This window comes from Sinocyclocheilus grahami, unplaced genomic scaffold (genome assembly GCF_001515645.1).
Source record: "Sinocyclocheilus grahami isolate Dianchi unplaced genomic scaffold, SAMN03320097.WGS_v1.1 scaffold170.1, whole genome shotgun sequence".
Taxonomy (NCBI): Eukaryota; Metazoa; Chordata; class Actinopteri; order Cypriniformes; family Cyprinidae; genus Sinocyclocheilus; species Sinocyclocheilus grahami.
In genome coordinates this window covers 920,054-940,012 of record NW_015505349.1, presented here as the reverse complement: position 1 = coordinate 940,012, position 19,959 = coordinate 920,054, and the positions used below count along the sequence as shown (strand labels likewise).

The 19,959-nt window shown below is 37.3% G+C and overlaps 2 protein-coding genes across 3 annotated transcripts in view; both read left to right on the top strand.

The window, feature by feature from the left end:
- The window catches only part of LOC107593375 (immunoglobulin superfamily member 21-like), a 10,444-nt gene extending 7,702 nt beyond the window's left edge, over positions 1-2,742 (top strand). Inside the window, exons 7-10 of the mRNA XM_016283075.1 lie at positions 114-214; positions 738-930; positions 1,885-1,923; positions 2,007-2,742. Coding sequence (XP_016138561.1) covers positions 114-214; positions 738-930; positions 1,885-1,923; positions 2,007-2,083 — 410 coding nt within the window. The 3' untranslated portion in view covers positions 2,084-2,742. The remainder of the gene's footprint in view (positions 1-113; positions 215-737; positions 931-1,884; positions 1,924-2,006) is intronic.
- A 4,028-nt stretch (positions 2,743-6,770) lies between these two features.
- On the top strand, positions 6,771-13,349 carry LOC107593436 (short-chain dehydrogenase/reductase 3-like). 2 transcript variants are annotated; one of them, XM_016283158.1, is made up of 7 exons: positions 6,771-7,046; positions 7,673-7,822; positions 10,202-10,345; positions 11,430-11,549; positions 12,317-12,555; positions 12,640-12,765; positions 12,895-13,349. In XM_016283158.1, exons 1-7 carry the CDS (start codon positions 6,999-7,001, stop codon positions 12,977-12,979), a joined length of 912 nt encoding a protein of 303 aa, XP_016138644.1. In that variant the 5' UTR covers positions 6,771-6,998; the 3' UTR covers positions 12,980-13,349. The 2 variants fall into 2 exon arrangements, with proteins under 2 accessions (XP_016138644.1, XP_016138645.1); XM_016283159.1 differs by lacking the exon at positions 7,673-7,822 and having other exon boundaries at positions 6,771-7,196.
- Positions 13,350-19,959: the final 6,610 nt, after the last annotated feature.

The following is a 19,959-nucleotide window of genomic DNA, read 5'->3' as shown; positions in this document are numbered from 1 at the left end:
ATATATATATATATATATATATATATATATATATACTGTATGTAATGGAACACCTTGACTCTCTGCCTCCTCTGACATATTGACAACAGTTTTATTTCTCACTGTTTTTCAAGCTGCTCCAAAAGGCCCGAAACTCTCTGTGGCACCAAGCAGAGCGAAAGTGGGAGACACGGTTCACATCAAAGTGGAAGGATTCCTAATGGGGCCCAAAGCGGTACAATCATAAAAGAAGAAATGTTTCTAGTATATAAAGTGGTGTAAACTAATTATTTGTAAACAGTGCAACTTAACAGTAGCAGGGATTCATGTTTTTGTCTCGGCAAGATATGACTACTCTAATTTGAATGCACGGCAACAGCAACAGCTAATGTTTTACATTATAATGCCTACCAATGTCTTTTGGAAATGTTGAACTAAATAATTAAGTTGCTTTTGATGATTTATAGTAGACCTTAGATGTCTTTGAGAGCTTCTTTTGAAAACTGTTTAATATTCTCTTCAAGTATAATATATATGAGCAAATGAATACTGCCAGTGGTGTTTAGCAAATGTATGATTAAAAAGAGTCTCCCAAGCAACTCCTCATAAATATTTTAGCTTTGTTTGTAATTTTTCACACTTGAATGCAGACAAATATAAACTATATACTCTGCATGTCATGTTGGGTATAACCATGATCAATGTTTTAAATATCTGAAGTTTTGAATGAATATTTAGTTTTTCTCTATGTGCTACAGAATAAAGTGTTTCCAGAGCCTCTGTTCACATGGACACGTGTGGGAGGACCTCTGCTGGATGGAAGTGAAGAGAGATTTGGGAAAGTGCTGGTTCTGGAGAGAGTCCCAGCTGAGCTCAACGGCTCCATGTATCGCTGCACGGTCCAAAACCCCTTGGGATCTACCAACACTCACACCCGCCTCATAGTATTTGGTCCGTATACCAGATGCATCACACACAATTCATGTGGTCTGTAGCCAACTCTCAGATGCCTCATACTGTTCGCTTTTTACCTAAGATGTGTCTGCTTCACAATGCTGGATCCACATCTGACACTCAGTGTGTTTTGTCTTTATCCAGCACTCGCATGCATTAAAATGTTCAGACCATTCCCAAACATTCTTATTTCTTACAGTATTTTGTTTGCACCCAGTAATTAAATGCCCCATACTGTTTAGTGAGATGTAATTGCTGTTAGGTATTTATTTTCAAAAGACATCAACGTGTTTGATCAGTAGGCAAAAAAAACAACAACAAAAAACAGCGCACAAACAGTGTATGGTCAGTTTGTGATACCAGCATGCATAACCGGCTGCCATGTTGAGATCACATGACCAGCAATGACGTGATGATGTTTAATGGCAACCTCTATAGTCCTATTTAGCCACTTATTAGCAACCGCCTTTTTCAATAAATGTAAAAGCTTTAAAAGGGGGTATTACTAATGTATTTTATGTTGTAGAACAAAACATGAAAATATCTTGAGCTTGTGTTAAACACAGATCTTATTTTATGCATTTAACCAAACCCCATTCAAAAAACCCATTGACTTCAGGACAATGGAACCCTGAAGTGCTAAAATACAAACTTGTTTTTTGGTTTTGGCCTACAAAAATCCCTGCAGCACTATTAATCATGGCTGAATGCAAATAGGGCATGTCTACGATGGCATTAACAACTACTAACTCACTTTTGCGTGATGGTGCATCCGCACCACTAGATGTCTGTATAGGTCCATGATGACCAGAATATCAGCAAGTTCAACATAACCAAAATACTGAGTGCACCTTTAAGGTTACATAATTCTATGCTTTTTTATTTCTATGTTTTATGTGTTTTTATTGATAACTTGTACAGTTTAACTAAAGCTTTTTTGTTTTTTAACAGAAAATCCCAGGATCAAGAAGGAGACTATAAATCTGAACTGTAAGGCACAACAACATCCTACACATGAAATATCCAAAGGTATTCTAGATAAACTCTCACGATGACGGTTAATTCATTTTCAGTTGGCGATTCTGCTGGAGACTTGCTTGGACCCTCGCTGATGCTGCTGCTGTTGTCATTGACTGTGGAGTTAACATGAGCACAATGGGATGCGCTTTCCATTAGTACCCTCTCTGATACTCTGTCAGCTCCTCTGCCATCTCTCTGGCTGTCCAGCAGCTACGCTATAATCCAGGACTGAGATTTCAGCAGAGAAATATGTGCTCAGAATGAGAATGATAATCTCAACCCACCCTGACCACCCCAACCATGTGACTACGGTTCACCTCAGTTTGTTCCACACCTGTTTTGTCACAATACAATGACATATTCGTGCTTTGAATTCATTTTCTACATTGTATTTGTGCACAGCTGTGTTGCAGAAAAGGATTAGAGTGAAGTGGAATGGGACGGCCCGCATAGATAATCCTGGACATACATTACAGCTTTCATCATTCTAAACAGCTTATTGTAATGTCATTTTATTAATGTTGTTCCTTATATCTGATCTGTTGAGCGCAAAATCATGGCAGAAGCAATTGAAAGTTGAGGATCAGATTCACCTACTGCATATGACCTCTAGATGACAGTATAGATTACCTTACCGAATACCTTTTTTATGCATAAAATGTCCATAGACCCTTTTGGCTGGTGTGTACTAAGAACAGTTATGTAATGCATTATAGCGCAATGTCATTATCTCTGCAGTGAACAAGGTGTGTTGCTACAAGAAAAATTAAAGGCAAGTTTTGAAATGTATTTAAATTATTTTGTTCTTTCGTACAAAAATTTGTATAAAATGTAAATGATGATGCGATGCGAAATATGGCGGGAAACAAGTCGGTTGACAATGGTAATGAGTGATGCAAAATTAGTTTAATAATTTTCTATGCTGTATTTCAATTACAAGACATTATGTATGAATGAACATACACATGTATAGTTAATCAATCACCTTTTTGAAATAATGATTATGTTAGCATGCATAAAATGGATATAGATCAAATAATATAACATAATTGTAAAATATAATAATAAAAATAAAAACAGAAAACGAATGAATGAATGCATGACGTTTTCCTCATTCACCGAGGGGTTGGAACGCCGTAAACACCTTTTGGCCAATAACATTTAAGGACACGAAAACAAGTACTTCTGTTATGGTTTAGTTATAATATATTCATGATAAATCAGTTGGGTTTGGTTAATGACCTAGCTAACAAAAATATGTTCTAAGAACGTTTTGCTAATGTTCCAATTTTAGTTATAAAAACATTCATTCTGAATGTTCAAAACATGCAGTTTTTAAAACGTTTAAACGTTAAAGGAACGTTCCATTTTATAATCTTGCAAACATTATGGGAACGTTAGAGGGGAATCTTTCGTTAGGGGCGAAAGTAACGCGGGACGAAAGTAACAAAGCGATTTTCTCAGAGCTCTGACTACATGTTTGCGTTTGGAGATACGACAGCACGTTCAGAACGCACCCCTTGATGGAGCTGGCAAGTATCACGTGATTTGGTCCAGCGTTGCCAACTAATTTTCAGGGGAAGTTGTTAAAGGAAGTTCGATTTGTTACACTTGTATTTGTGAATAGGTGTTTAATAAAAAAAAAGAAAAAAAAGTTCGATTTGTTGCTAAAAGTTGCTAAATGATGTTGTGATGTCATTGCGTGATGACGTCATTACGTAATCACGACGCAAAATTGTGTCACTACATCAAAAAAATATATAAAAGTTGCTAAATGATGTTGTGATGTCATTGCGTGATGACGTCATTACGTCGCAAAATTGTGTCACTACATTAAAAAAATATATTTATATCATAATATAATGTTAAAATACAAATAACTTTTTTTATATACAACATTGAATTATTGAACACATTTTTGAACAATTACAAGTTTTTTTATTAGCTAGTAAACTAGTAAAACTACACATTCTGAACAATTATAGTTTTAAGCAGTGTATTAGTAGAGTCAGTATGCTACACTCTAAGAAAAGAATTCACAGGTTTTTACCTGCATTTTAAATTAGGCATTGTATTTTGTGTTTCGGGTTACAACGGATGATGGATAACAGATAATGTCCTGGAAAATTACTAGTACCTTTTCCATTTTTCTAGATATTTTCCTCACAGTGTACTAGCTGGTCAACAATCACAGGTACAAGCTACTAACGAGGTGTATCATAAATGAACAATTATTCAATTATTATTATTATTATCAAATTGAACAATTGCAAATAGCGGTACCTTAATTCACGTGATGTGTGTTCTGCTAGGCATGCTGGTTTCCTCTTTTTGTGAAATATAGATGGAAAATGTGTGCCTTTTTTTAGTTTGAGCCACTTATCAAAAGTTGCTAAAACTAGCCAAATAAAATTTAAAAATAGCTAAATTTGTTGCTAGGTGCTTTTGGAAGAAAAAGTTGCTAGGGTAGTCTGAAAAGTTGCTAAATTTAGCAACAAAATTGCTAAGTTGGCAACACTGATTTGGTCATCGTTTCCCGCGGTTAGAACACCGGAAAGCTTTTTTCGAGTACGGTAAGTCAATTACTGAAGCAGTACTTTTTTCGAATTACAAATTGTGTTTCTCGTTTCATGTGTCACAGTAATGGTCAATCTACAGGTCATTTAGTACTGTAACAAATCCTGAAGTTTGCCTTGTCAGAGTTCTTCAGTATAAAAGTAAATCGGGTTTAAAGGTCAGGAGTTCCTGTCGGGACGAAAATAACAGTCCCGCTACAGTGACAAGTGTTTTTCTTGTCCCGCTGCTAATGTGACGACTTTCTGTGTCTTGCAGCATTTATTAAAACATTTATGTCATATTACACCAACAGAATAGGCCAAGAGTGAGAGTCGGAAAGACAGACAGACGTCTGATTCAGCCATTTTTCCTCTCTCCTGGAGCGGAAGTTTGAGTCACATTTAAATCAGCTGATTTCTGTATGTCACCATTTATTAACTCAATCTGTTTCCATTTACCTTAGTCACTTTTAGGTTTTAGCCATACCTTAACTTTTCCACCTCCACCTATGAATTTGCACTGTATCCATCCTGATGTTTTATGCACATTTTGAATTTATGCATAAAAACTACTGGATTACGTCGAGAATTTATATTATGCTAATTTAATGTAATTTTCATACTGTTCATACTTTTGAAAAAAATGTTTTATAAAATGGATTGACAGCCAATAAAAAAAAAATATATTCTAAACAATTCAAGTTTGTACTGCCGGGTTACTTTTACAGCATTTATTAAAACATTTATGTCATATTACACCAACAGAATAGGCCAAGAGTGAGAGTCGGAAAGACAGACAGACGTCTGATTCAGCCATTTTTCCTCTCTCCTGGAGCGGAAGTTTGAGTCACATTTAAATCAGCTGATTTCTGTATGTCACCATTTATTAACTCAATCTGTTTCCATTTACCTTAGTCACTTTTAGGTTTTAGCCATACCTTAACTTTTCCACCTCCACCTATGAATTTGCACTGTATCCATCCTGATGTTTTATGCACATTTTGAATTTATGCATAAAAACTACTGGATTACGTCGAGAATTTATATTATGCTAATTTAATGTAATTTTCATATTGTTCATACTTTTGAAAAAAATGTTTTATAAAATGGATTGACAGCCAATAAAAAAAAATATATTCTAAACAATTCAAGTTTGTACTGCCGGGTTACTTTTGAAACATATTTTTTGCAAAGACAAAATATGTTTGCAGTTACATATTAACAAGGTCATAGTCAGGCATATTTAATAAAAACAAGAGTAACACAAAAAATCTAGCTTGAATGTTTGTGTTACTTTAGTCCCAACTGATGGGGTCAAAAGTAACAACGTGCAACTTATGTTCAAAGTGAAATTATACTGAAGTCGTTCTACATTTGTACAAAATACCACCTGGTATTGATAGATCACACTTATGAGTTACTGACCACAGCAAAATATATCTGTCTAAAACATTATCTTTTAAAATTACCTTTTTTTTTCCTTCTTTTTTTTTTAAATGGTACTTTCACCCCTCCCCTACTTTTGAATGTGGTAGCCTGACATTTACAAAAAACGTTAGATGAACATCCATGAACAAACATTCTATGGAAAAGACAAACACCATGAACGATGTATAAATAATATTTTGTCACTGGACGTTTGTTCATAACACAGAGAGAAGCTTGCCAGAACTGAGAACGTTCCCTGTTAGCTGTGGAACTCGATATTTCCACTTGAAGGCCACATTTGGATTCTTGCTAGTGAAATATTGCTTAATTAACTTTTTTGAATCGCTATACTCTCAGAAAAAAAGGTACAAAAGCTGTCACTGGGGCAGTACCTTTTCAAAAGGCACACCTTTGTACCTAAAGAGTCCATATTTGTACCTTTTTTTGTACCTTTTTTTTCTGAGAGTGTATAAGTGATTTTTATTAAGTCCACAGAAGTTTTTCACATTAAGTCGAAGAGCAGCATTAAATTTCAGAGATAGCCTAAATGAAAGAGTTGGATGACAAAATAGATGCACATTATTAATGTGAGTCTCCCAGCAGTGATGAGCCCCTTTAAGTGTTTAACAGCGACCACCAGCATGACTTCACGTATAATGAGAGTAGCCTATAACTAATCAAAATATGAATAAATGTTTCACTAATTATCTCTCTCAACACTTGCAAGAGCTCTTGATATAAGTGCACGGATCCTCGCTGTTCTTGCGTCACGAGAGAGAGAGAGAGAGAGAGAGAGAGAGAGAGAGAGAGAGAGACTCACATGTGACAGTTCTTCACTCGTAGGTAGGTAAGACATTTGGCACGCTGATGGACCTGCTTTGTTAGACTTGCTGGTACTTTAAGGGACTTTCTTCTTACAGACCAGGAGAGCAGGACGCATTTCCAGTTACCCAGAGAACTTCAGCGTGCCTTTTGACAGCTGACAAGTTACAAGCACACTCCCTTCTTACGAGCTTGTTTTATTCCACAAACTCGATAGAAAGATTGGACTATTTGAAGGTCATGATGGAGATGAAGGTGCTGGGATGCGCGTTGCTTTTTCCTCTCCAGATCTTCTTATGCTTACTGAGGGCGATCGTGCGCTTCTTTACGCGCCAGAAGCGCAGAGATCTGGGCACTGATGTGGTCCTCATCACTGGAGGTGGAAGAGGAATCGGCCGTCACCTGGCTAAGGAGTTTGCCGAGCAAGGAGCAAGAAAGGTAAGGCTGCTTTAGAGTTTTTATTCGGTGTAATGCTACTCTTGAAGATGTTATCTCCTCACATGCTCTTTGTAATTAAAAAAGTGCTGTCTATTTCAGTCTTGATCAAGTACTGCCTACTTCAAAGCAATTTGCGCAAGCAGTCTCGCGCAAAGCGAATTGTAATTTGGCGCCACTAACACGATTAGCTAAACGTAGTTTTCTACAAGACTTTTTTTTTAAACAGAACACTGAAGGTATATTTGTGATATTTAGACATTTAATAAAATTAAACGTATAAGGCTACTTGTCATATTTTATCAATGTATCCCCGTAGCGGCGTACCGTTGTTATGGTTACCTCATCTGTTCGTTAGCGTCTACAGGTATTTGGCGACAGGTGAAAATACGCCCTGGTGGTAGTAATATCACTATCAAAACTGCTCAGTTGCTGACATGGATTAAATAAGATATAAAAAAATGGACAGCACTCCCCAGATCTTCTTATGCTTACTGAGGGCGATCGTGCGCTTCTTTACGCGCCAGAAGCGCAGAGATCTGGGCACTGATGTGGTCCTCATCACTGGAGGTGGAAGAGGAATCGGCCGTCACCTGGCTAAGGAGTTTGCCGAGCAAGGAGCAAGAAAGGTAAGGCTGCTTTAGAGTTTTTATTCGGTGTAATGCTACTCTTGAAGATGTTATCTCCTCACATGCTCTTTGTAATTAAAAAAGTGCTGTCTATTTCAGTCTTGATCAAGTACTGCCTACTTCAAAGCAATTTGCGCAAGCAGTCTCGCGCAAAGCAAATTGTAATTTGGCGCCACTAACACGATTAGCTAAACGTAGTTTTCTACAAGACTTTTTTTTTTAAACAGAACACTGAAGGTATATTTGTGATATTTAGACATTTAATAAAATTAAACGTATAAGGCTACTTGTCATATTTGATCAATGTATCCCCGTAGCGGCGTACCGTTGTTATGGTTACCTCATCTGTTCGTTAGCGTCTACAGGTATTTGGCGACAGGTGAAAATACGCCCTGGTGGTAGTAATATCACTATCAAAACTGCTCAGTTGCTGACATGGATTAAATAAGATATAAAAAAATGGACAGCACTCCTACAATACTCACACATAAGTTATAAAGTAAGAAAGAGATTTCAAATATTTCTGCTATATAATTGATCGGTTTGTTTATTATTTCAGCATTACTGACAACCAAGCAGAACTAGTAAGGGTTGTGTTTACCTGATTTATTCACACTGCAGTAAACACACCTTTTTTGGCTATCTATATACACTTTGAAATGGTCGAGTTTGTCTTGATGGGGCACAGTGTGGTTTTCCAGTCAGCGCAGTCAACAGAAGGTATAGTGACCTGTTGCTGCCCTCATCTGTGTTCTGTTTCATATTCCTCCTGCACACAAACACAGGTGTTTCCTAAGCCTTTATGTCTTTACAAATGCCCAACAATGGGCTGCTGACAGGCAAGGCTGTTTTGTTGAACTCAAATCATGTGTGACTCTTTAACCTTCCAGGGCAGTTCATACTTCCCTAGCCAGAGGAAAAAAACATCCAGGATGAATCGTCACAAATCATCTTATTTATTATGTTTATTGTTAATGAATACAAAACGGATTTAAACTTTTTTTTTATTGCTCCTCCCAAGAATAGAGTAAACCCTCTGTAACACTAAAGCACAAGCATCAAGTGTCAGGAATAGCTGCACTACTTTAATAGCATGCGTGCGTGTGAGGGAGTGAATGTGCATGTGCTGCATTCATGTGTGTGAATGTGTGCTCAACATGTGTAGGTGTGTGAATGGATCAATTGCAAAGGGGGTGTAGTAGGCAGAGAAGCACCTTGCAGATTGATTACCACAACCAAGTTCATGGGCAGGTCAGCCAGCTTTTGCAGAGCAGGGCTGATGTGATGTCATTTGTGTTATTGTGTGGGCTGCTTACGGCTGAATCCCAGAAGAACAGAATCAAACAGAAAGCCAATGGAGCCAAGGCTGTGAATGAAAGTCAAGTCAAGTAGACACAAGTTAGGCCACTTAAATATTGATCAAATATTGATTACATAAACTACAAAGTGTATGTAAATGATAAAGCATGAGGTATAAAGGTGGGAAGGTAAAGGTGAATAGAGGCTGGCACTCCCATACTCCCAGCTGGGCTTTGGCCCATGCCTGACCCCTCTGGGCCAGCACTAATGAGGGGGTGTTAGGCTGCCCCTGCCCATGTCTCCCGGTGTCTCTCTGTAGCTTGATCTTTTACTGATAATGGGACACTTACCATGTGCTGTTTGTGACATTGGTGGGACATGAGTCAGGCAGTATGTCATTTTATTTTATTTTCCAAACCGCTTGTCCTATGTAGGGTTACCAGGAGCTTTTTTTTTTTTTTTTAATACTGTAATACAATTAAAATGTGCAGAAATATTTTATTTTACAGTGAGAATAAGTGGTGAATGTACTGTCACAATGCAAAAAAAACAAAAAACAAAAAAACATTGGGGTGACCCGGACATGTTCTTGACAGGTTTTGTGAGATTCCCCCACGCTAATGCTCTCCCTTGAGAAGCCTTGAATAGATACGGAAGGGTTCCTCAGAAGGTCAGAACATGTGACTGTTTTATGTGTGTATGTTTGTTTATGAGGTGGATTGAGATTGACAGGATGGGGAGGGGGTGGACTCATTCTTGTGTCCATTACCTCTCGCTGACCTTGCTGAGTGATGGATCTAATAGTCAGAGAGTTAACCGACCTACACAGCCTGACCCTGTCCTCTATCACTCTCACTTGCTCTCACTAAACCTTGTGTACAATGATAAGGAGATACTTAATTCAGTAACTCCTTACAGAACTCCACCTATACATCAATGTGTAGCAATCATGTATAATACATCACAGAGTTGGAGAGTGTTGTCCCTCAGCTCACAATGTAAACATTCCTCCTGTTGTCTTGAAAAGTGTACATGATGTTCTGCATTTACTTTACACCCATCATGACTTTCCTCCCACAGGTGATTTTGTGGGGCCGCACAGAGAAATGTTTAAAGGAGACATGTGAGGAGATCTCTATGACCGGAACAGAGTGCCATTACTTTGTGTGCGACGTGGGCAACAGAGAGGAGGTGTACCAGCAAGCCAAAGGGCTCAGGGAAAAGGTATAATTACACTCTGCATGCTTTGTCTCAAGAGACCTTAAAATATATTGTAGTCAAAAGGACTTCACAGAGAGTGACCCTGTCTCAAACAGCTAGTCTTGTGGCTTTTGCTTGGGTATATCCATCCACAAGACTGTAGGGTGTCTCATTTCTCATTTTGGGTTTCAGATTGGGTGCTCTCTAGCACCCCCATTGTGGCTAGGGATTTTCAAGTCTTTTAATGCCGAAGACTCCCATATGTGACCCTGGACCACAAAACCAGTCTTAAGTCGCTTGTGTATATTTTTAGCAATAGCCAAAAAAAAAAAACATTGTATGGGTCAAAATGATCGATTAGGATTTGGATTGCCAAAAATCATTAGGATATTAAGTAAAGATCATGTCCCATGAAGATATTTTGTCAATTTCCTACCGTAAATATATCAAAACTTAATTTTTGATTGGTAATATGCATTGCTAAAAACATCATTTGGACAACTCAGTATTGCACCCTCAGATTCCAGATATTCAAATAGCGGTATCTCGGCCAAATATTGTCCTGTCCTAACAAACCATACATCAATGGAAAGGGTATTTATTCAGCTTTCAGATTTTGTATAAATCTCTATTAAAAAAAATGGACCCTTATGACTGGTTTTGTGGTCCAGGGCCACATATATAGTGCTTTCTTGTGAGGGACTCCTGTTCATGTTGTTTTCTAAATTAAACAAATGGATTATTTATATTATTTTCTATTATATTATTATATTTATTTACATTATATTGCTATTATTTTTGTGTTTTATTTTTACATAATATTTTTTGTTTTATTTTATTTTTCAAATTATTTTACTATATTTTTCTTTGCTTTGGTATCTATTGAGGTACAATTTTGTCTCCTAAATTAAACATTGTATATTGTTATTTAACAATTTATATTATAAAAACATATTTTAAATTATATTATATTTGTATATCATTATTATTATTGTTTTTTTTACTTTGGTATCTATTATTGTATCTTTTCTTTTCCTAATAATAATAACATTTTACTTATCCACACAGTAAAGTTTACTCTAAATGGATGCAATGTGGTCTCATGCAGGTCGGGGATGTCACCATTCTTGTCAATAATGCAGCTGTTGTCCATGGAAAAAGTCTGATGGACAGCGATGATGACGCACTCCTGAAAACCCAGCACATAAACACACTTGGACAGTTCTGGGTAAGAGACTAATCAATATCTTAACTTACTCACTGCTCGCATGACTGCCAATTTATTATAGCACAGCCTTACTACAGTAACCATGCTTTGAACCTAACATGAACTCTAGATACTCCTTTGTGTTTTGCAGAACATTTTTCAGTTACTTAATGTTAAGTCACTTGGCATGCTGTAATTCTTGGAAGTGTTCCTCAGCATTTAAGCATGTTTTTGCCAAGAGTGAAAAAGTAACACCACATTCCTCACATAGAACAGTCAGAGATAAAAAATACAAAAGAGATTCTCAAACAAAAGCGAATGGTCCTAAAAGAACTAGTGGAATAGTTAAAGTTAAGCGTTTCAAAGAAAATGGACTGCTCGGAAGATCTAGGCTACACAGCCATGCTTTTTAGGACACATTCATAGTCAATGAGAACAAGAGCTGATCATCTGAGACTTCAGCTGCAGTAGTAGCTCACGCTGAGGATTGCTGTAATATATTGTTGCTCTGATTTCAAACACATGGCGTTTTCTGAATGCCAGTTTTTTATAGAGTTTTGCAGAGGAGCCATCATCTGACTCGAAATCAAACACTGAATGTGGGCTTATATTTCTGCTGAGCCGGTCAAATATGCTTGTTGACTTTCACCAAAGGTAGCCTAGAGAATACTAGACAATTAACACATTCTCGACCCCGAAGTTCTGAAGCTTTCATTGTTATTGTTGGATTTTCCAGAAGATGGTTGAGGGAACAGAACAATGTGTAATTGTGTCTGTCTCCCCCACAGACCACGAAAGCATTTCTGCCTCGCATGCTGGAGCTCTGCAACGGCCACGTGGTGTGCATTAACTCCATTCTCTCCCTCTCCTCCATCCCTGGAGCCATCGACTACTGCACGTCCAAGGCCTCGTCTTATGCCTTCATGGAAAGCCTGACGCTAGGCCTGCTAGACTGTCCAGGTGTGGGCTGCACCACTGTGCTTCCCTTCCATACAGACACAGAGATGTTCCAGGGCATGAGAGTTAGGTAATGAGCTGCTGGTGCTGATACACACGAAGAAGACCTAGTTGGAATTAAAGTGGTCCATCATTCAACGAATTCATCTTTTAGGTTCCCTAAGTTGTTTCCTCCTCTGAATCCTGAGATGGTGGCCGAACGCACTGTGGATGCTGTAAGGACCAACACTGCCTTCGTTGTCCTGCCATGGACCATGCACTTTCTTGTCATTCTTAAGAGGTGAGACTATCACTGCTGAAGGAATCTGAGCAGAATATACGTTTGTCATATAAACAATATATTATTATTCATTATTTTATATGTTACATATTTCAATTGGCTGCACATAACTTCTTGATTTCTTCACAGCCTTTTGCCCCAGTCTGCCCTGGAAGAGATCCATAAGTTTTCAGGAAGCTACACCTGCATGAACACATTCAAAGGCCAGACTTAAACTCAGAAACAGCTTGACTGTGAAAAATCCTCAAAACCAATTTTTCATGCAAAGCAAGCACTACGTCCAGGAACATCAATCTGTTGCTTTGTGGACAAAAAAAACTGTGAAAGGGTCAGTGGGAACAGCGTGTCAAGATGGCTTGTTTTCCCAGGAACTATTATGTCTGCAAGTTTGCCCTATACTGGACTGCACACAGGCATGTAGGTGAACGTGTTCCTTGGATATTGTGATAGCAAGGAGCCAAGACTGTTACAGTTAATAATGGTTCTTAGAATGCTCTGAGGTTTTCATGGGAGTTTTTTTGATTTTCACTGATTTTAAGAACAGTTTTGTCACAAAAACAAAAGTCAAAGTCTTCAACCACATACGGCAAATGTATATATATTTTTTTCAAATATTTATATTTTTAAAGTTGCTAATATAGATGTTAAAATATATTTACATAAACATACAATTTCAGTAAGTTTGAGTTATTTTCTCATTTATATTTTGGCCATTTTTTATATTTCAGTCTAAATGTATTAAAGGCACAATATATCATTTTCGGCGCTGGAGGGCGCGTATTCAAAATAAACAAAGAGACAAAGGCGTAGTTTGATGATGCCGTGACTGAGTGTGGAATCATGGGAGTTGTCGTCTTCATCCCCACAGCCGATGCAATCTGACGGGACTCGGACAGAAATCATGTTCATGGATGAGCTAATGATTTATTAATGTAGTAGTATCTTCGAAACATTTGGGATAGAGTACACAAGTCATATAACAGTTCTAGTGGTTTTTGGATATTTTAATAAAAAAAATCTTACATATTGTGCCTTTAATACTGTCCAAAACATATATTTAAAAAAAACCTTTTTGCATTTACTCAATTTATTTTAAGATCGAAAGTGTATGTTCTTTCTCCTTAAAGTATATTTTGTAATATATTTTGGTTTAAACTAAATATATTTTGAATTTGAAAAATATATTATTTACCTAAGCTGTACTGTTTACCACATATATTTGAAATATATTTTGGCCACAATTTTTATTTTTATTTTTTTTGCCGTATGGGACTTGTTTAAAGTTATTCCAGCATGTCTATCTTCATATTACTGTCAACTTCAAATAAATAGTATTTGAGTTTAAAAAACCCTGGTGTTATTTTGTGGGTGTTCATGTTGGTTTGAAAACAGGGAAGTGTTGGTCCCTGGCAGTGTGTTTGTTCTGTCTGCCAAAACTCACAGGCATTTCATGGTCAGCATTCCTCCAATCGTGAGCTCATTGTACACTAGGCAGGGTTGTCATAACATTAATTCTGCTAAACAGGAAAGCACACTGGAGAGGGGTCAGCCACTGGAAGGCTAATAGACGAATCTAGAACGTGTCATTTTATTCAACTTTGTCAATCACACCTAGCTGGACGGCTGATGTTCACTGTCGATATAGCTGTATCACTCCAAACAGATGGGTAGGTAATACAGTGTCTGTTGACAATTTTCCCCTACACCTCAATTTGCCAAATTGGATGTGAGATCTAAGACTGTAACCTCATAAAATCAAATCTACAGGCAGAAGGTTTTTTTTTTCGGCATCTCTCCCTCAAATTCTTTCCATGCGGTGCATTCCTGCTGCAGTATTAGAAGACAATAGAGTGTTATTAAAGTACACTGGGGACTGAAACTGACATACAACAGGCACGAAGCAGCTATTGCAATTATGTGATTACCAATTCACATCACATTCTTCATTCTACACTCAGCTGTTATTTTGTGGCTGAAAGGAAAAGTTACTTTCTGATAAACTATATAACATAAACAATGTACGCTGTGGGCTGGGGGAATAATCACCAAAAACACAACTGCAGAATGAGTCTTGGCATGTCTAACGGCAATGATGGACACTGTTGAGAGTGGGATCAGGACATGAAACTGTGTCATGGAGTGCATGTGTGTTGGAGAAGTCAGCTCAAATCTCAGAGGGTGAGTTCAGTGCAAGGTTAGCCAAATAGTAGATAAATCTGAGTAGGTTGTTGGACAGACAGCTCACCCTATGATGAACCCTTTGCCCAGGAAAAAGAACTGCTTAATGTGACCCAGCACAGGTGGAAAAGAAGTAGAAATGGGTAATAGGAGAATTGGTAGGGCACATGGTAACTCATCCCTATTACAACAGATAACTTCAGGGATGTTGAACATATGCCATTAGTTTCACAGGTTTGTGTGAGATCATATTTGAACCAGACTGTCAGACTGGTCTGTGTTACTGCATATGGTAGCTTACTTGTTTGTTTAAACCCATGTGATTCTTATGACAGCATCTCATTAAGGAAATCAGGCTTACATCTGTGCAGTGCATGAATGCTAAATATTAGCACTTGCATTGTCGTTCATTATACATATTCAGTGCTATTCATCCAAGCAGCGCAGGGTTGTGTGGTCACTGCACATCCATCTTTAACTGAGTGAGTGTGTCGCCCTGAAGAGAGAGACTCTTGATCTGACATCACACTGTCAGTCAAGAAGAAGAATGTAGACAAACCCTGCGTTCGAAATCCCATACTTCCCTTCTATATAGTAGCTATGCGAAAAACAGTATGTGAGGTGAGTAGTATGTCCGAATTCATTGTATTCGAAAAATAGTAGGTGAAAAGTACCTGGGTGACCTACCTCTTCTGTCAGCATTCTGAAGTGCACATACGATGGACACTTTACTATGAGGCCACAGGAAATGATTTATGAATGTAAGCAAAGACTATAGAATACCTTAAAGGGAAATTATTATTATTTTTTTTTTTTAAGGGACTTTGATGTAAGTGAAGCAACACAACTGACGCAGATAGGTCATATGACTGTAACAACATGGCGGATGTAGTAGGCCTATGTCCGAAATTCATCCATACTCATATTCATACTGTATAGAATGCACTTTTTTAAACGGTCGTGAAGTAAATTAAAATGTAATACCTAATAAGAAAGTATGCGATTTCAGACGCGCTGAAAGTGTTTGAAAATGCAGCCATGTTTAACTAAAAAAAAGAAACTTTTAAATTAAATGTTACAGAAAAAAACATGTATAATGCCAGAGATTTTCTCTCATATTACATACATTTTTATAACTTTAATTCACTGTTTTATTGACAAAATTTCCAATTAGAAGCAATTATCCTTTCTTACATCTTGCGAGAATTAACACCGTCCTCAATTAACTAGTTCGCACCATACTTGGACTTGAATAAAGAGGGTCGAGCAAACATCACTGAAGACTGGATGCTAAAAACGATTTCAAAGTTAAACTATCCTCCACGATTTTGATGAAACCCACAATCATGGCGGTTCATCCATCTCAATAACAGAAGGTAAGCAGAAATAATCGTGCTTGCTTGTTTATTATGAGTGAAAGATTGACATAATATATCATGTGACCTGTGCTGTGCTTCAAAAATGAAATATTTTTATTTTCACATTTTCCTGTAAATGCCCTTCAGAATGATGTATGATTTGTTGGAATCAGATGAAAATGACCGAGCTATGCGTTTGAAGGCGATAGAGTCGGCAAAGTCACTTCAGTTTTCTGAAGGTTCCAAAGCAAATCACCTGCAGCGTTGAATCTTTTCCTCCAGTTCTTTTCTTAATGATAATTACAATATCATAATACAGCAATTTTTTTCTTTTATCTTTGTTATTATAAATAAGAACAGATGCAAAAAAACAAACAAACAGTAGAACAAATATAAGAAAAAAACTAATAATGCTTTAAAGTTACCATGAAATCAAAATAGAAAATTCTTATTTTTTAATGGAATACTGTAGTGCTTATTATAAATAATTTATCTGCGCACTTCATTATTTTTTAAAAATTCGTGTGCCCTTGTAATCTTTAATCAAAAACGTTAACCTCCCCTCCCCCTCAAAACGACTCATCATCTCTTCCGGTCACGATCTATGGCGCAAGGGCGGAGCTAGTGACGTGTGGGGTAAATGCTGGGATAAAGGATTGTGGGAAAAGCTGAAGCTGATGCTTCACTCTATAGAAATCAATGCATTGACCAGTGCTGACGCAAGCCATGGGGGAGTACGCTACCCTTGAAAGGATATCAGGACATCGCAAACAAATTTTTTATGAATATGACTTAACGGAGGATGTGCTCAGTCATTCAGGCAGTCTCTCTCTCTCTCTAAAAAATTTCTTCATGCTAGGGGGTCGGCGGTGAATCCAGTGGTGAGAAATCCCCCCACAACTAACTGCAAACTGGCATTCAGATCTGCCTCCATTTTGTTAGCAACACCCCAACGATACAATCAATTCCCGAAGGACGAAATCAAGTCCCGCCCTCTCATTTCAGATGCCGTTTCACTCGGATATACGTTATATTTTGTAAAGATCTGAAGTATTACTTGGAAACAATATCTACCTCCAGCAATGTTAAAGCCTTAAAATCGATAACATTGTGTGCATCTTATAATATTGGTTCTTTCCTATAATGTACAGTTGACTGAATGCTCTGTGACCTTTTGCCTGTTTGTTAAAAAGTGCCTTTTGAGGCACCTTTACCTTATATAATGTAATTTATATTACCCCTGGCCCTGTATGTTTGTTGTTGTTGATTTATTTTTTTAAATTTCATTTTGTTTTGTGATTTTGTTGTTACTAGGGTTGTATATTTTTGTGTACTTGTTGCTAATCCTAATAAAGGAATAAAAAAAAAACTCATATTCATACTGTATAGAATGCACTTTTTTAAATGGTCGTGAAGTAAATTAAAATGTAATACCTAATAAGAAAGTATGCGATTTCAGACGCGCTGAAAGTGTTTGAAAATGCAGCCATGTTTAACTAAAAAAAAGAAACTTTTAAATTAAATGTTACAGAAAAAAACATGTATAATGCCAGAGATTTTCTCTCATATTACATACATTTTTATAACTTTAATTCACTGTTTTATTGACAAAATTTCCAATTAGAAGCAATTATCCTTTCTTACATCTTGCGAGAATTAACACCGTCCTCAATTAACTAGTTCGCACCATACTTGGACTTGAATAAAGAGGGTCGAGCAAACATCACTGAAGACTGGATGCTAAAAACGATTTCAAAGTTAAACTATCCTCCACGATTTTGATGAAACCCACAATCATGGCGGTTCATCCATCTCAATAACAGAAGGTAAGCAGAAATAATCGTGCTTGCTTGTTGTGAAAGATTGAAAGATTGACATAATATATCATGTGACCTGTGCTGTGCTTCAAAAATGAAATATTTTTATTTTCACATTAATGCCCTTCTGCCCTTCAGAATGATGTATGATTTGTTGGAATCAGATGAAAATGACCGAGCTATGCGTTTGAAGGCGATAGAGTCGGCAAAGTCACTTCAGTTTTCTGAAGGTTCCAAAGCAAATCACCTGCAGCGTTGAATCTTTTCCTCCAGTTCTTTTCTTAATGATAATTACAATATCATAATACAGCAATTTTTTTCTTTTATCTTTGTTATTATAAATAAGAACAGATGCAAAAAAACAAACAAACAGTAGAACAAATATAAGAAAAAAACTAATAATGCTTTAAAGTTACCATGAAATCAAAATAGAAAATTCTTATTTTTTAATGGAATACTGTAGTGCTTATTATAAATAATTTATCTGCGCACTTCATTATTTTTTAAAAATTCGTGTGCCCTTGTAATCTTTAATCAAAAACGTTAACCTCCCCTCCCCCTCAAAACGACTCATCATCTCTTCCGGTCACGATCTATGGCGCAAGGGCGGAGCTAGTGACGTGTGGGGTAAATGCTGGGATAAAGGATTGTGGGAAAAGCTGAAGCTGATGCTTCACTCTATAGAAATCAATGCATTGACCAGTGCTGACGCAAGCCATGGGGGAGTACGCTACCCTTGAAAGGATATCAGGACATCGCAAACAAATTTTTTATGAATATGACTTAACGGAGGATGTGCTCAGTCATTCAGGCAGTCTCTCTCTCTCTCTAAAAAATTTCTTCATGCTAGGGGGTCGGCGGTGAATCCAGTGGTGAGAAATCCCCCCACAACTAACTGCAAACTGGCATTCAGATCTGCCTCCATTTTGTTAGCAACACCCCAACGATACAATCAATTCCCGAAGGACGAAATCAAGTCCCGCCCTCTCATTTCAGATGCCGTTTCACTCGGATATACGTCACAGCAGAGAAGAAAAGACAATCGCAACTTCCGTTTCATGCCGACTTTAAACAAAAGCATTCAAGTAAGAAAAGCAAATAATCAAATGTAAAAATACCTTTAGTGTGTTCATTACAAATAAATTGAGTATTAAAGGGGTGGTTCATTGCGATTTCACTTTTTTAACGTTAGTTAGTGTCTAATGTTGTTGTTTGAGCATAAACTCCCTCTTCTTGTTTTCGCAAGGTTAAATCCAGCCTCATCCACATATATAAATTCATGTTGAATTTCTGCAGCATCCATTTGCAAGACTCTCTGAAACACCGTAAAAGACAATAGGATGTCATTCAATATCTATTGCACAGTATTTTTTTGTGCCAGAACATTATGAGCAGTGCACAATACCACACCATAGTAAGATGAACAATACATACCTCCACATACTCATTGCGCAGATGTTTCTCGCTCTCTGAATTTCTGTCAAATGGTACCCGATACAGTTGCTTCATGTATATTAGATTTTTCTTGAGGATTCGACCTAATGTTGACAGAGAGCCTCGTTGGCTGTTATTGAAAATGCTGATATTGGCTTGGATTTCTCGCAGCCTGATACAATTATTGGTCAAAACCATGCTCACAATGGCAGCCTCTTGTGCACGAGTGAACATAGGGCCACTTCCACCTTGGTGTCCTCGACCCTCAATCCTATGTAAAAATAAATAAAAAATACACATGCAGCCTACTGTCAAATGTCACAGTAAACAATATTGATGATAAGTACAGCAAGCTTCAGTTTCAATGTACTGTGTGGTTAGCTTACCTGTTTTCTCGATGAAATGTC